The sequence below is a fragment of the Mandrillus leucophaeus genome, unplaced genomic scaffold, assembly GCF_000951045.1.
Source record: "Mandrillus leucophaeus isolate KB7577 unplaced genomic scaffold, Mleu.le_1.0 Scaffold163, whole genome shotgun sequence".
Taxonomy (NCBI): domain Eukaryota; kingdom Metazoa; phylum Chordata; class Mammalia; order Primates; family Cercopithecidae; genus Mandrillus; species Mandrillus leucophaeus.
In genome coordinates, this window is record NW_012101621.1 from 2365964 (window position 1) to 2383208 (window position 17245).

At 40.4% G+C, this 17245-nt stretch overlaps 1 protein-coding gene across 1 annotated transcript in view; it reads right to left on the reverse strand.

Moving 5' to 3' along the window:
• SUPT16H (suppressor of Ty 16 homolog (S. cerevisiae)) overlaps positions 1-17156 on the reverse strand; it is a 41836-nt gene extending 24680 nt beyond the window's left edge. Inside the window, exons 1-7 of the mRNA XM_011976297.1 lie at positions 16394-17156; positions 6328-6420; positions 4816-4986; positions 2975-3127; positions 2319-2465; positions 1736-1887; positions 889-1061 (exon numbers count right to left, since the gene is read on the reverse strand). Coding sequence (XP_011831687.1) covers positions 889-1061; positions 1736-1887; positions 2319-2465; positions 2975-3127; positions 4816-4986; positions 6328-6420; positions 16394-16459 — 955 coding nt within the window. The 5' untranslated portion in view covers positions 16460-17156. The remainder of the gene's footprint in view (positions 1-888; positions 1062-1735; positions 1888-2318; positions 2466-2974; positions 3128-4815; positions 4987-6327; positions 6421-16393) is intronic.
• Between the last annotated feature and the right edge of the window lie 89 nt (positions 17157-17245).

Here is a 17245-nt window from a genome sequence, read left to right on the forward strand (position 1 = left end):
CTCGCCCGGCTAGTTTTTTGTATTTTTTTAGTAGAGACGGGGTTTCACTGTGTTAGCCAGGATGGTCTCGATCTCCTGACCTCGTGATCCGCCCGTTTCGGCCTCCCAAAGTGCTGGGATTACAGGCTTGAGCCACGGCGCCCGGCCCCAACAGGACTTCTTAAGACCGACTTAGAGATAATGTGGAAGAATGGTGTCTGGAAGCTCAGTATCCTTCGTATTGTTTTGATGTAGGATTAACATTATATATCCTGTTGGTAGAGATACTAGTTCTCAGAACTTTCTATAACTAAGGAATAGTAATAAGGCCAAGGTATTTTGTGAAGATCTGGACATAGAGGGCCTAACAATCAGAGAGGTTTCTATAAACATCAATGTAAACCACAATGATCACTCATACCTGAAAGAAATGCAGATTCAAGACCTACATGCTAGGATGATTCAACATTTCTAAATCTTATTCTGTTTTTAATATGACAGCCTCAGAGACATAAACATAACACTAATGACATTTCTTTTTTGAGACAAGGTCTCAACTCTATTGCCCAGGCTGAAGTGCAGTGGCGCAAACATGGCTCACTGCCGAGGTATAGTCACAACTCACCGCAGCCTTGACCACTTAGGCTCAAGTGATCCTCCCCAACCTCAGTCTCCTGAGTAGCTGGGAGCACAGGTGTGCACCACTATGCCCAACTAATTTTTTCATTTTTAATTTCTTATAGAGATGGGGGCCTCATTGTGTTGCCCAGGATGGTCTCGGACTCCTGGATTCAAGCAATCCTCCTGCCTCGGCCTCCCAATGTTGCGATTACAGGTGTGAGCCACAGCTCCTGGCCAATGACATTTTTGTGACGTAACTTCTAAACCTCCTTTTCTAAGGCACCTCACCATGTCTTAATTCCTTCAGCAGCTCCTCTTGAAGCTGGAGTAAAAAGTTGTAATTTTCTTGAACTTCCTGAGAAGGATCAACCATCAAAGTGCGAACAAGGTTGGAGCAGTAAGACTTGAAGCGAATACCCATGGCACAAGTGATGGCCCCAAAATGCATATGATTCTTGTCACTAGAGACCAACAAAGAAAGAAAACATTTCATTACCAAAACTAGCGAAGTCTTTGGTATCAATGGGACACAGTATCAATAATCATTACTTTTCCCTGCCATATCCTAAAGTTGTGGCTGAATAAGGACCTAAACTTTTTTTGTGTTTTGTTTTAAATAAACAAACCAGTTTAATAAAGGCTCTAGAGTAAAAGTCAGTGACCAAAACTTTTAGGATAAAAATTCAGTGAGAAAGTGAGTACTGGATTATAAAAATGCAAAAGATATACTGAATTGTATCCATTATAGTCTAATTGTGGGGTTGTGAGGAGTCACTTATCCATCAGTCCTCTATGAATTGTGAGTTGTAGTTAGTCTTAAATATAGATAACAGAGACTGGAAAGGGTAAGTGTGTGGGGGGACAGGCGAGGATGAAAAGAAATGGATTACAAGGTACAAACATAAGGTAAGATAGAAGGAATAAATTCAATGTTTGACAGCAGAGTAGGGTGACTCTACTTAACAAAAATGTACTGCACCTGCGTGATGGACACCCAAGAAAATGACTTGGTGACACTATACATTATGTACTTGTAGCCAAATTTCAATGTACCCCACAAATTTGTACAGATTTTAAAAAAAGAAAAAATAGGCTAAAGTCAAAGCGCTATATTATGAAGTCTTCATATACTTACCTCACCACACTGAACTTGAGATTATAGTTGCCACCACTCTGAATGATAGGAGGGTAACACATTTCCACAGTAGAAGGGTCTGCCCCAGCAAGGTATTTTTTCTCTTCAATGGCCTTTTCCACAGACTCAGCCAGTTTGCTGTGTCGAACTTTCTGTAAGAGCATCCAGAAATAAAGTAACACTTACTAGAGGGTAGCAAAGCGGGGTGTGTGGACACTATGATTTGAAGACAAAATATATGATTTGAAGACAAAATATATCCTTGTATAAGGATGATATAAAAAAGGTCTTACGAAATGGTTTATGCACCAGGCAATATATTGGTATGCAGGCAAAACACATTTTGGAGAACAGTATGTAGGACCTACAGCTATTCCTAGGATTCTCAAGTAAAATAATGGGTTACCTCAAGAAAACATAATGCAGGCTTACCATTATTTTGAAAAAGAGATGACGTAATTACCACCAACTTAAGTGTCAGTCTTAATTTCAAAGGAAGTGGAAGAACACATCAACAGATTTGCATGATAGACTTATTACTGCTTCATTAAAACACTAAAAAGACCCTCTCATCTCCATTTACCTCATCTGCATCAACTATTTCCATGACTCTTTCCTTGAAGAATTTGTTGAAGACTTCAGAAGTGATGCTGGCTGCTTTCTTCATTAGGTTGAGCTCCCCATCCTCCTTTACAGCGATGGTATATGCCACAACTGCACTGATATCTATCTGCAGTCAAAGTGACAAGAGTTTCAATATGCAAATATGCAAATATAGAATTACAAAATAATGCATCTCTCCAATTTGAATATTATCAGTGATATTTCTGTTACCTAGCAAATGATTTATCACTGGTTTGTAGAATATTCAAATATTCTCTTCTTGAACTGAATTAAACATTTGAAATAGCTCTTTGCCAGGTCACTGTGTGTAGTACAAGAGGTGTTAAACTAATGTACTACTTAAAATGTAAACTGCCCTCTCTAGATGTTTTTGTAAAGGCAGATGGAAGAAAGGCAGGGAAAGAAATTTTGTTTCCAACTCTAAAGTGGCTGGACTATCTCCTGAAAGTCCCATCTACTGGCTGAAAAGTAAAACTGGCATACTGCTCAAAGGAGATAAAATGTGAACAAATATACAGGTTCCCCAAAACAAACGTCCTGCACTATCTGTTATGGAAGCCCATCACATTTCTGTCTTCTCAACTCTTGATTTGCTACTTTCCAGTAGTATCTTACTTTGTCAAAGCCTTCTTTGTTGAGGCAGTCATTCCAGCTCTTCATGAACTCTCCAGGGAATTTGTCTTTGCTGAACACTCCAATCTTCTTTCCATTCTTGCTTTCTTTAATGGCTTCAATCATTTTGTCAAAGCTACTCTTATTACTTTCATTCTGTCAGTGTCACAGGGAAGAAAAGGGGTCTGTTAATTAGACACGTATGTTTTACCAATAACAGGTAGAGGAATATTCTAAACTATGGAAAAAATAAATTCTCCTCCCATCCCCACCTACTTTTTATTTTTAAAGAGACAAGGTCTTGCTCTACTACCCAGGGCAGAGCACAGTGGTGTGATCACAGCTCACTACAACCTCGAACTCCCAGGTTCAAGAAATCCTCCTGCCTCAGCCTCCCAAGTAGCTGGGACTACAGGTTCATGCTACCATGCCTGGATAAATTTTTTTTTTGAGACAGACTCTCGCTCTGTTGTCAGGCTGGAGTGCAGTGGCGCAGTCTACACTCACTGCAACCTCAGCCTCCTGGATTCAAGTGATTCTCATGCCTCAGCCTCCCAAGTAGCTGGGATTACAGACACCCAACAACATGCCTGGCTAAGTTTTTATATTTTTAGTAGAGATGGGGTTTTGTTATCTTGCCCAGGCTGTCTTGAACTCCTGACCTCAAGTGATCCACTGCACCCAGCCTTCCTGAATAATTTTTGTATTTTTTGTAGAGATGGGGTTTTTGTCATGTTGCCCAGGCTCATCTGGAACTCCTGCGCTCGAGCGATCTGCTCACCTTGGCCTCTCAAAGTATTGGGATTACAGCCATTAGCCACCATGCCTGGCCCACTTGTAAGATGCCTTCCCATCTTTTTTTTTTTTTTTCTTTCTGGGAGACGAAGTCTCGCTCTGTTGCCCAGGCTGGAGTGTAGTGGTGCGATCTGTGCTCGCTGCAAGCTCCGCCTCCTGGGTTCACACCATTCTCCTACCTCAGCCTCCGGAGCAGCTGGGACTACAGGTGCCTGCCACCACGCCCGGCTACTTTTTTTGTATTTTTAGTAGAGACGGGGTTTCACCACATTAGTCAGGATGGTCTCGATCTCCTGACCTTGTAATCCGCCCACCTCGGCCTCCCAAAGTGCTGGGATTACAGGCGTGAGCCACCGCACCTGGCTGATGCCTTCCCATCTTTAAGGAAGATTGCAATATACCAAAAGTGAGCAAAACATTTCTTTAAATATTTTTATATACTCAGGTGAAAGTGCTGCCATAAGTTGACCAGACTATTCCTTTTTTTAAGAGAAGGGGTCTCACATTGCCCAGGCTGGTCTCAAACACCTGCGCTCACTCAAGCAATCCTCCCATCTCAGACTCCTGAGTAGCTGGGACTACAGGTGTGTACCACCACGCCTGATACAACTATTCTTTTTCTTCAGGAAGTTATAAAACTCAAACACATAAGTGAACATATTCTGAGAAAACATCCTATGTTAGGTGGGCAGTATGACAAAAAAAAAATCACGTTTGATAAAAATTGGAAATGATTTATATCTAAGTTTCCTTAAGGATATTTAAGGTTATTTGCTCTAATTAAGGCACACAGATGAAAGCAAGTGTCCTCAAGACTGGAGACATAAAGTCAGTGTTCACCAGAATTTCACAGCCCATTTGTTTTGCTGCAGTACTGATAGGATTACTGAATTCTTTTCTTCCTAACAATGAAGACGTGACAAAACTTTGTAATTACAACAACAGCCACCTATAATTTCCCCTGCACATTCTTTCAAACTCCTATAAGGCATTTCCGTTCATCCCTTTTGAAGATTCTTCCACATTTATAACACATTATTAATCCTGACCTTTTCTCGTATTAGCAGTGTGATGGCAGGGGCTCCATTAGCATTCTCATTGCCCTTAGTGTTGGCAATCTGTTTCAAGAACTCCACTTTTTTCTTGCTGGCCATAAAGATGATCTTGTCATCACAAAAGACCATTATAGTATCAGTTAGTTCGTAACCAAAGAGCCACGTCTATGGAAAAAGACAACAGTGACAATGGCATTTACAGATAGAAAAATTAATGCACTCATACAGATATACAGAAATACTTATATAAAAAAATAACACGTCTGAGATTAACTCCAAGGTAATCAGGCTGGGGAGTCTGGAGTGGACACAAATTAAGCAAGACTGGCCAAGAGTTGACAATTTATCAGAACAGGACAATGGGGTTCAATGTATTATTTTCTCTATGTTTATATGCTTGAACTATCTATAATTAAAACCATCAAATCAGTTGAACAATTTGTGTTTACAGGAACTATATCAATATTTAGTAAAACAGAAATGGTTAAAACAAGGGACAGAGTGATACAGAACCATGTGTTACTACCTCCTCAATTACCAGTTGCCTACCAATTATTCATTTCTCCTTCTCAAAGAACTGACATTTTTAACTGGGGATACTGCCCAGCATGAAAACTCTATTTCCCATCCTTCCTTTCAGGTAAGTATGGTCATTAAGATCAAATTTTGGCCAATACGTCAAAAACGGAAGTACTGTGTGCAGCTTCAGCAAAGTCTTCTTAAAAAGAAAAGGTGGCCTCCCATTTTCTTCCCTGTCTCTATCTTTTTGCTTGGAATGTAGATGAAACACCTGGAGTTCTAGAAGCCATTCTGTACCATGTGCCAGAGGGCTATGTTCTTTGGGTGGCAGAACAGAGAACTGGAAAAAGCCTGGATCCCTGAAGACTATACATAAGGAAAAGAATATTTTGCTTAACTCGCTGTTACTTAGGTTTTTGTGTTATAGCAGCTAAATCCATATTAATTGATACTAACACTTCTTTTTCCTTATGTCCTAAACTACTGCTAAATCCAACTGAACTTCATGTGATGGTGAAAATACCATTTATTTGCTCTGTCCAATATGGTAGCCACTACCGAGTACCAGAAACAGCTGATGAGACTTGAGAAACTGAAATTTTTTAAAATAAGAGACAGGGTCTCACTGAGCTGCCCAGGCTGGAGTGCAATGGCACGATCTTGGCTTACTGCAACCTCTACCTCCCGGGCTCTTGCCATCCCCCTATCTCAGCCTCCTGAGTAGCTGGGACTACAGGTACACAGCCCCACACCTGGTTAATTTTTTTGTATTTCTTGTAAAGACAAGGTTTTGCCATGTTGCCCAAGCTGGTCTTGAACTCCTGGGCTCAAGCAATCCACCTACCTCGGCCTCCCAAAGTGCTGGAATCACAGGCATGATCCACCGCACCCAGCCAGGAATTTAATTTTTAATGTGGCTACCATACTGAACAGTGAAGCAGATAATCCAACAACTCTAAGGGCTAAAAATTGCTGTAAATCTCTCACCTGTAAGGCAGTTGATTTGGCATAAACAATTTCTTCATCAACACCCACTGATACAACAATGGCATCAACGTTGGCATACTCATCTTCTCCTTTCTGAAAAGAGTGGGTAATCGTCACTTAATTTTCACATTAGCAAAACAGGAATACAGACTTCAATATTTACCTAGGATATGTATAATCTTTTCCTGATAGAAATGTCAAGTTTAAGGTACATGCCTGCTTGGCAGTCTTACAGCTATCCTATTTTTTGTTTTTACAGTACTTGTTAATTGTTGATAAATAACAAGAGAAATTATTCCTTAGTCCCCAGATCTATGCTTCATAGCTCAGGAAAACACATCAGTGACAAACGTCCTATGTAATTCAAAGACATATTTTATTTTTAAAAATTTTATTATTTATTTATTTATGTTTGAGACGGAGTTTCGCTCTTGTTGCCCAGACTGGAGTGCAACGGTGCAATCTCGGCTCACTGCAACCTCCGCCTCCTGGGTTCAAGCAATTCTCCTGCCTCAGCCTCCCCAGTAGCTAGGATTATAGGCGCCCGCCACCACGCCAGGCTAATTTTTTGTATTTTTAGTAGAGACAGGATTTTATTACGTTGGCCAGGCTGGTCCTGAACTCCTGACTTCAGGTGATCCACACGCTTTGGCCTCCCAAAGTGCTGGAATTACAGGCATAAGCCACCGTGCCTGGCCCAAAGTAATTTTTTATATTCTAAAATCATCTTGCACTCTCAAAGATAGGCCACCTTCATCTCAGAATCTTTCAAGGAGTTATAATTTATGCAGAAATCTATATATGCCTTCTTTTTTGGTTCAGTCACAGCAATCTTAATAGAGAGATGTAACCCCGTGGTAAAATGAACACTTCAACAACATGAAATCACAGATGCCTGGCCAGGAAGCCATGGTAGTTTTCATTCTTATAGTTTTTGTCAACCTCAACACCAATGTCCTTCCTGGCTGATGGAGAAATGGCAGTTCTTTATTTTTTTAAAAAGCTTGAAGACAGAATCACATAAAATTCAAAAGTATACAATGTAATGATTTTTAGCAGAATTATGCAACCATCACAATTTTGGAATATTTTAATCTCTCCAAAAACAAATGCTGTGTCCTTGAGCACAATCATTCCCCAACTCCCCCTACCTCCATCTCAGCCCTAGACAACCACTAATCTGTCTATGGATTTGTCTACTCCGGACAATTCATATACATGGAATCAAATAACATGTGGCCTTTGTGTCTGGCTTCTTTCACTTGTTTTCAAGGTTCATCTGTGTTGTGGCACGCATCAATACCTCATTCCTTTCTACTGCTGAATATTTGATTGAGTAGATATACCACATTTTATCTATCCATTCATCAGTTGCAGGACACTTCCTCAGCCTCTTAAGTAGCTGGGACTACAGGTATGCACCACCATGACCAGCTAATTTTTGTATTTTTTAGTAGAGATGGGGGTTTCGTCATGTTGGCCAGGCTGGTCTCGAACTCCTGACCTCAAGTGATCTGCCTCCACTTGGCCTCCTGAAGTGCTGGGATTACAGGCACGAGCCACCATGCCCGGCCCTCAATGTAGTTTTGATTTGCATTTCTCTAATGGCTAATGATGTTGAGCATCATTTCATATGTTCACTGACAATTTGTATACATCTTGGAGAAATGCCTGTTCAGATCCTCCGCCATTTTGTAGCTGAGTTACCGCTTTATTATTGAGCTGTAAGAATTTTTATATTCTAGACACAAGTCCCTTATCAGGATCTGCAGACATTTTCTCCTATTCTGTGCATTTTATTTTCACTTTCTTGATGGTATCCTTTGAAGCACCAAAGTTTCTAATTTTGAAGTAGTACAATTTATCTATTTTCTTTTTTATTTCGGAGTCAGAGTCTCACTCCATTCCCCAGGCTGGAGTGCACTCGCACGATCTCGGCTCACTGCCACCTCCGTCTCCTGGGTTCAAGCAATTCTCATGCTTCAGCATCCCAAGTAGTTGGGACTCCAGGCACCTGCCACCATGCCTGGCTAATTTTTGTATTTTTAGTAGAGATAAGGTTTTGCCATGTTGGCCAGGCTAGTCTTGAACTCCTAACTTAAAGTGATCTGCCTGCCTTGGCCTCCCATAATGCTAGGATCACAGGTGTAAGCCACTGTGCCTGGCCTATCTATTTTCTTGTGCTTTTGGTGTCATATCTAAGAAGATTCTGCCTAATTCAAGGTCACTCAGATTTACTTCATACTTCTTCTACAAGGATTTCATAGCTTTAGCTGTCACAGTTAGGTCTATGATTTGTTTTCAATTAATTTTTTTGTATGGTCTGAGGACTAACCCAACCTCCTCCTTTTACATTGAATATCTAGTTGTTACACCATCTGTTGAAAAGACTATTCATTTCTCATTGAATTGTCTTGACATCCCTGTCAAAAATAAAATGACCATAAATGTGAGGATTTATTTCTGAATTTTCATGTTTATTCCACTCTTCTATATGCCTACCCTTATGCCAGTACCATGATGTTTTGATTACTATAGCTTTGTAGTAAGTTTTGAAATCAAGACGTGTGAGTTCTCCAACCATCTGATATTCTTCAATAGCTCTATAAAGCCAAAAGACTGGTCATTCTGGGTTATAATTCTGACTTCCCCTATAAAGTCAAGATAAATGCATACATAAGACTCTTCCACATTTTTGGGCTTCTGCTTGTCAATAAGGATATATGACAGCAACTGAGTGTTCTGTTGTATGTCTCTACCACGACAAAATATATTATGCAAAGAAGTCACTAACCAGAAATTACATGCCTTTCCCCATTGACTTCAGTAAGAAATGTTTTCCTTCAGCTTGGTAAAAAGTTTTATCATTAGTTTCCACTGATAGTGAAATACTAATTGTAGTTAAAACTGCTAGTCCCTTTGTATGAAGCAAGGTAGTAGCACCAAACTACTTCTCCATTACCACACACTCAGGAAAAAAGGCCAGTTTCACTTAAGAATGTCCTTGATGAAGTAAAAATGATTACCATTACAAAATCCCAACCCTTGCATCTGTCTTTTAATATTCAATGTAAAGAAATAAGAAGTATAAATAAAGCACTTCTGTGTGCAGTGAATTTATGATGGTTGGCTCAAGGAAAAGCACTTGAATACGTATTTCAGTAGCAAACTAAACTAGCCATTTGAAGACCTGGATTAGCCGGGCATGGTAGTAGGTACCTGTAATCCCAGCTACTCGGGAGGCTGAGGAAGGAGAATTTCTTGAACCCAGGAGGTGGAGGTTGCAGGAAGCTGAGATTGCGTTACTGCACTCCAGCCTGGGTGACAGAGTGAGACTCTGTCTCAAAAAAAGAAAAAAAAAGATAAATGAACAGATTTAACCCAAGAGGTCTAAACCTTACTGAACAGGAATTTCAGAAACAAAAGACATCACTAAGGAAATGCAGGGACTAAAATGATCAAATAATGCACCCTGGGACTGAAGAATGTGAGCTTGAGACTAAAAGGATTTCCCCAAAAGAGACATATCAAAGCACATTGCTGTGCAATTTCAAAACAGAAGGGATGATTCTAAATTTCAGAGAGGTTATATATGTATACTGGAAATAGAATCATATTGACCTTCTCAAAAGTAACACTGAAAGCTCTGAAGCCAAATGACTTCAAAATTCTGAGCAGAAAATGATTTTCAACACAGAATTTTATACCTACTACATTAACAAAGCCAATAGAGTTCACTTTGGTTAATTATATTATTAACCAAAAATGAGGACAGACTAACACTTTAAAGACATGCAAGGACTAAAGACATTTATATTCTACGCATCCTTTTTTTTTTTTGCATGGGGTTACACTGGAGCTAGTGGTGAGCTTTTTATTTATTCTTTTTTTGAGACACAGTCTCACTCTGTTGCCCAGGCTGGAGTGCAATGGTACGGTCTCAGCTCACTGCGGCCTCTGCCTCCTGGGTTCAAGAGATTCTTGTGCCTCAGTCTCCTAAGTAGCTGGGATTACAGGAATGTGCCACCATGCCCGGTTAATTTCTGTATTTTTAGTAGAGATGGGGTTTTGCCATGTCGGCCAGGCTGGTCTTGAGCTCCTGGCCTCAAGTGATCTGCCCACCTTGGCCTCCCAAAATGCTGATATTACAGGCATGAACGAACCACTGCACCCGGCCCATCTTTTCTTAGGAAGTTCTTAGAGAAAATATGCTAAAAAAAAAAAAAAAAACCAAAGCAGAGGCTCTTGGGATATAGGGGACCCAATATTGGAAAGTCCTGAGGTTCAACAGGCCTGAAGAGTAACCTGTACAGATGGAGCAGAATAACGTGGGGGGTGGAAGTAGGGAGTGAGGTTGCTTAAAAAGAAACAGAATAAAATTCAATGAGTGTGAGAAATTTGGAATAAAAGATTGGTAACACTATGATAGACCTGTTGGAGAAAATTAAGGCTAGGGAGACTTTTTTTTAAAGGAGAAAAACTGAGGAAATCATTAATGCCAGGAAAAACAAAAAACTGCAAAAAAAAAAAAAAAAAAAGGAAAGTTAATCATACTTTATTACTTCACCCAGCAATGAAAACACTTATATGAACATAAACAATGTAAATAGTAACTACTGATTTTACTAAAACTTGTGGGGAAAAGTTATTAAGAAGGACGGATGTGTGATAAAGCAAGTAAAACAAAATGTTAACTGTGTGGGTGGTGGGTATATAGGGTGTACTTAAAACTCAACCTGTCTGTAAAATTTTTCCAATCAATGTGTCAGGAGAAAAATGTTGATAGGGAAGTTGGAATGAGTGTGATGATACAAAGAAGTTAAATTCAGATCTACCATAAGTTAATAACGGTTAAAAATCCACAAATCAAGAAACAGTAGTATACACAGATATTATTTAGAAATATGAAAGAAACAAAAAACTTGAAGTGGTTGCCTCTGGGACAGGTGACTTTTTGTTTTAAGGCTTTTATTAGAACTACGATTTTTAAAAAACTATATTACTGATTAAAATAATTTTTAAAGTGAGAGTTAAGTAAAATATAAAACAGATGGCAAAGAATCTGCAAAAATTGTGAAGGTGGTATCTGGATGACAAAAGTTGGAGAAACAGTGCAGCAGAAGAACAATTATCTTCCTTTGAACCAAATGGGATACTGCCTTAAAAAAAGAAAATATTTTTGCAGTCTGGTTATAGCTAAATACCCATATAATCAGTTACTACTGTTCACTGAGTGACTACTACATGCCAGGCACTGTAGTTGTTAATAGGGATAAAAAGTAAATACAAAAGTAGAGATCTAGGGCTGGGTGTGGAGGCTCACACCTGTAATCCCAACACTTTGGGAGGCTGAGGTGGGTGGATTGCTTGAGGCCAGGAGTTAGAGACCAGCCTGACCAATATGGTGAAATTCCATCTCTACTAAAAATACAACAATTAGCCGACCATTACACACCTGTAATCTCAACTACTCAGGAGGCTGAGACATGAGAATCACTTGAACCCGGGAGGCAGAGGTTACAGTGAGCTGAGAATGCATCACTGCATTCCAGCCCTGGTGACACAGTGAGACTGTCTCAAAAGAAAAACAAAAAACAAACAACAACAACAACAACAACAAAAAAAGTGGAAAACTAGATTATAAAAGCTGAGTAAGCAACATTTTTAAAAAATCTCAATCCATCTGGGCATTTATTTCCATCTAACCCTCTTTACTCAGCATTATTAAAAAGTTTCTTGGCCAGGTGCAGTGACTTACACCTGTATTCTCAGCACTTTGGGATGCTGAGGTAGGTGGATCGCTTGAGCCCATGAGTTTGAGACCAGCCTGGGACAACATGGTGGAACCCTCTCTCCACAACAGAGCAAAAAAAAAAAAAAAAAAAAAAAAAAAAAAAGGCCAACTGTTGTGGCATGCACCTGTGGTCCTAGCTACTCAGGAGGCTGAGGTGGAAGATCACCTGAGGCTGGGCTGGTTGAGGCTGCAGTGAGCTGTTACTGTGCCACGGCAATCCAGCCTCAGCCAGAGTGAAACTCTTTAAAACAAAAACAAAAACAAAAAAACCTCTCTCTATCCCACTCCAGAGATAAAGGAGCTGTTAAGAGGTGAGTGAGTGAAAGTAATCCTCTGCGGGACTGAAATAACAGGAAATGTCTATACAGCTAGCTCTCCTTATCTGTGGATTCAACTGTGTACTGAAAATTAAAATGGCCAAACATTTTTCTATGTCATTACCCCCTAAAAACTAAGTATAACTATTATTTACATAGCACTTACACTGTATTAGGTATTAAAGTAATCTAGAAATCAAAAATAATGAGAGGATATATAGACTATGCAAACATGATGCCATTTTGTATCAGGGACTTGAGCGTCCTTTGATTTAGGTAACTAGGTATGTCCTGGAACCAATCCCCAACAGATACAGATGGAAGACTGAATTTTTTTTTTTTTTTTTTTTTTAAGAAATGGGCTCTCACTATGTTGCCCAGGCTGGTCTTAAACTCCTGGACTCAGGTAATCCTTCCACCTCAGTCTCTGGAGTAGCTGGGATTATACAGGTATAAGCTACAATGTATTTTTTTAAATCCTGAGCCACAGAAGACAGCTGTTGAATCTTAAGAGAATCCAGAACAAGAAACTAAGCTACCACAAAAATGTGCAAAGAGCCAGAAAGCTCCACTCAAGAGAAGCAATGACACTTTAATTCATTAGATTCTTCAAAGACATAAAGTTTCTTTGGGGTCAGTCTTCCACCACCCCAATCCTGACAGTTGGAGTAGACTCACATGAATGTGAGTATTCCTTCTGAAAACAAATCTTTTTGACATTTTATGGAATTCTTTGAGATAAAAGGCAGATGAATGAAGTCAAGGTCCACTCATAGCAGAATGTCCCAACAGGTAGGTCTCAAATGATAATCAGATATGCCTGGAAATTGTGCCCCTCAGTCCTCAAAGCAGCTGGAACCTTTGGATGGTAGATAACCTCTTTTGTTTCTCCCAATGAGCAGCACTAATCATATTACTTGGTTAAAAATAATCACAATCATGAAAAGGCTGGCAATCTCTGATTAAGGATCTAGCAAGCATAAGAGGACAAAGAAGCATGCAGCCCATTTCCATGATCCACCACTACCACTTGGGATATTCTAATAATACAGAGAAGGTGCTGCAAATCCTTTCTGCTCTTAGCAGCTCTCACTTAAAAAATAAGAGGCAAGACTGGATCTAGACTCAAACCTCCAGGAGTCATAAAACAGTAGTACGTTCTAGTCACTGTAAAAGGTCTCTTGTTGATTTTTGACTAACTCCATTTTCCCATCTCTAAAATGACACGGTTTACTTAGATACAAGGCTTAATACTTTTGAAATTTCTATTCAGTTAAAAGTACGTGATAACTGCAATTGTTTTTAGGCATAAGTTATGAAAGTTATAATTAATAAATACTATATTTTATTTGCAATAGCCTCAAAATAGGTACCTAACTGAAAATTAACTTGCAGATAGGTAAGGTTAGTTCCTACTCTTATTTTTAAAAAAGGAAAGAAAAAGGTTAGTAGCTTATCAGTTCTCTACAATCCTGTGTACTTGTATTTGGAGTGCTGGAACTACCAGGTTCAACTACTACAGCTTTTAAGGGCTTATAATCAAGAGTATTTAAAATTAAAAAGTGGGTGTGGAGCCCAAATCATTTTTTAGTTAATTTTAGTCACAACTGAGTTGTTTTTTTTTTTTTTTCAGATGGAAGCTGAAAGCAAAAGGCTTGGGATTTCTCTCTTTCTTTTATTTATTTATTTATTTTTTAAAGACAGGGTTTCATCCAGGGTGGAGTGCAGCTCCATCCAGGGTGGAGTGAGCGCGATCACAGCTCACTGCAGCCTCAAACTCCTGGGCTCAAGGAATCCTTCCGCCTCAGCATCCCAAGTAGCTGGGACTACAGGAACACACCACCATGCCTGGCTAACTTATTTGCTGCTTCTTTTTTTGTAGAGATGGGGGCCTCATCATCTTGCCCAGGCTGGTCTTCAACTCCTGGCCTAGTGCTGGGATTACAGGCATGAGCCACGGTGCCCAGGCAGGATTGGAATTTTTGCCATTAACTTCAATTTATTCTATTTCAATCCCAGTTTTCTCATTAAAAAAAGAAAAGGTGTAAAAGAGAAAAAAGTTATACAACACACCTATATATCCCACTATCTTTCTGCTATATCCAGGAGGATAAACAACCAGCTTTAACCCAGGAAACTACTATCTCTAATTAAGTATATCAGAATGGAAGCACTGTAGGCTGAAAAGACTGCATACACAAAGAACTTCTACAGGTGGGTTCTGGACATATTAACACAAAAGCAGTCTTTTGTGTTAATAAAAAGTCTTATTCAAGTAAGTTTTTCATCCACAGGTTTTGTTAACTGGTACATTTTTACATAGACTTGGCGCATAACTTTATTTACACCATCAGTGTCTTATCAATGTCTAACATTCTCCCAAGATGATGTCATTAAGGTAGTAAAAGGACCAAGATAAACTTCAGTGATTTTTGAGAAACAAAAAAAACGGTGGGTGGGAAATAACTTTCATGGATTTACAGACGATCATTTTCTATTAGGTTTGCCAGGCCACAGTTAATTTGTAATGAAAGGGAATTTAGAGCTACAGATTAGTTTTCATGAATGGTATAGAGAATGAAATGATTTGATGAATCTGAATCACTGAGACTAGAAACAATTTTCGTATCAAAGGTTTATAGTTTCAGGGTTTATGGGTAGAAGAGAGGGTTTCGGATTTTTAGTACTTACTGATCATTAAAAAGTATCAAGATTTTAAAATGTTTTTCTAACATAGATTATGTTCAAACAGTAATATGACACTGAGAGAAGGTGCAAAAAATCATTTGGTAGAAAATCAAAAAATTTAAAAAAATAAAATGTTCAGCATTCATCTAGCATTTAGTTCTTATTTTTGCTTTTCATAAAATGCAACAGAGAATCAATTTTATTTTCAATTATTTAATGTATTTAGCCTCAAAAGATGAAACATGCATGGGCACCTTTAATATGAATGGCAAGGAAACAACCAATTTTAATGGCTTGGTTTTAGTAGATGATCAGTTTGAAAGATAATTATTTACAATGCTGAAATGAGAACAGATCATTTTTCTCAAAACGTTTTTCAGGTTAAAAAAAAATCTTTATTAGTTGTATCTTCCCTTAATGACAGGGTTCAGGGGCAAGACTTAAGCTAGCCAACTCAGACTACATCACAGAATGCAACCAAATGTTTGCTCAATTAGTAAGTTAACATCATAAAAATAAGTTTTAACTGTGGACGATTTTAAAGCAGCAAAACTGCCGAATCTTTAAAAAACTGGGAACTGCCACAGCTCTTTTAATGAACACGTGCCCCGGATACGCTACCAAGGAACTAATAAGGTTTTAGGCATCGTTTTGTTTTGTTTTGGTATTACTAATGTCTGCAGGCTTTCAGCGTTAGGTCTCTCTCTGTAACCCACAGCAGGGCCTAGAACATGAGGCGGTTGCGCGTGAGCAGTATTTCTTTTTTTAACTCCAGGAAATGCCCCGCAAACGATAAACGCTAAGAGCCCGACTGACATCCTTCTTGCCCTTCCATCTCTTCTTTACGAAAACGGTTATAACCCTGGCGGGACCAGGGGTGGAACACTGTGGTTTTGAAGGGACAGAGCGAGTGCGTGGGTGCGTGAGAACACGGCAGGAAGGGGCAACGAGACGTGACCACTAAGCAGGGGGGAAGGATGTTGCCTCTTCTAGGGCGGGAAGAGACTGCAAGAGGTGCTGTTATGCATGACCAAGGCTGGCACGCGGGGAAGATGGTGATGGCCGCAGGACAGGGTGAATGCGAGGGATTCCCTGTTAAGGGGCAGCGTTCGTGGCCGCCTCCAGTGAACGATTCGGGAGCAACGAAAAGGGTGAGGCACTGAACCCGGGAATTCCTGACCGAAAGAGAAAAAAGGGCGCCGAGAAACAGGGTTATTATGGGATGGCTGAAGGGGCTCCCTAGGAAAAATTACAGGATCTTCCTCACCCGCCAATTGCTGTACAGTCTCTTCACTCGCCGATAATAAGCGTCTTTGTCCAGAGTCACAGCCATAGCCCCAGACGCCGCTTCTCCTCGGGTTCCGAGAATCACGCGAGGTCCCGGCTCCGCCACCCGCTCTCGGCCCAGGAATCCCGCACTCTCCCAATGACCCGGAAGTATCGACCTCAAAGATGCCCTTTCCGCTTCCGGGTCCCAACAGCGTTAGGGATTTCTTTTTTTTTTTTTTTCCCCCCAATCCTCTTTCGGATGGGCGGGGGAAAGACAGAAAGAAAAACAGGGGAAAATCAACAAAATGTGCGAGGCAAACAGTCGATTTTCGCGGGGTTTTCTTGTCAACTTCGCCACTGCCGCACGCGAATCGACGTCGTCACGTGACGCTCTGCCTCCGCCCTTAACTCAGCCCAGCCGCGGTTTCCAGGACCTCAAGACTTTGCCTAGGCGGCAGCCGCTAGGCGAAGCGAAGGAGGTGGTGCCTGCACCGCCCCACAAGAGCTGCCGCGCGCGGGTGTAATAGCTCCACCCCATTTGCAAAGGAAGGGGGAGCGGAAACAGCGGGATCTAGCGTGGGATAAAAGTGGTAATACTACAGTGTAACTGGGCATGCGCCCCCCTTGGAAATGATGGGAATGCAAAAGCCTTTAACTGCTCCAGAGCTGGAGGGATCCTTGGTGCCAGGATGCTGGGTCGAGCCGCGGGGACAGAGAACTCATACCAGGGAAATGGAGCCCAGCCTCGCGATAAACTACGACCCAAGCTATGGGGAGGAACCTAGCTTTCGAAAGGCAAATAGTATGTCCAAGCTTTAACTGAGCAGTGGTATAGTATAAGTCAGAGGAA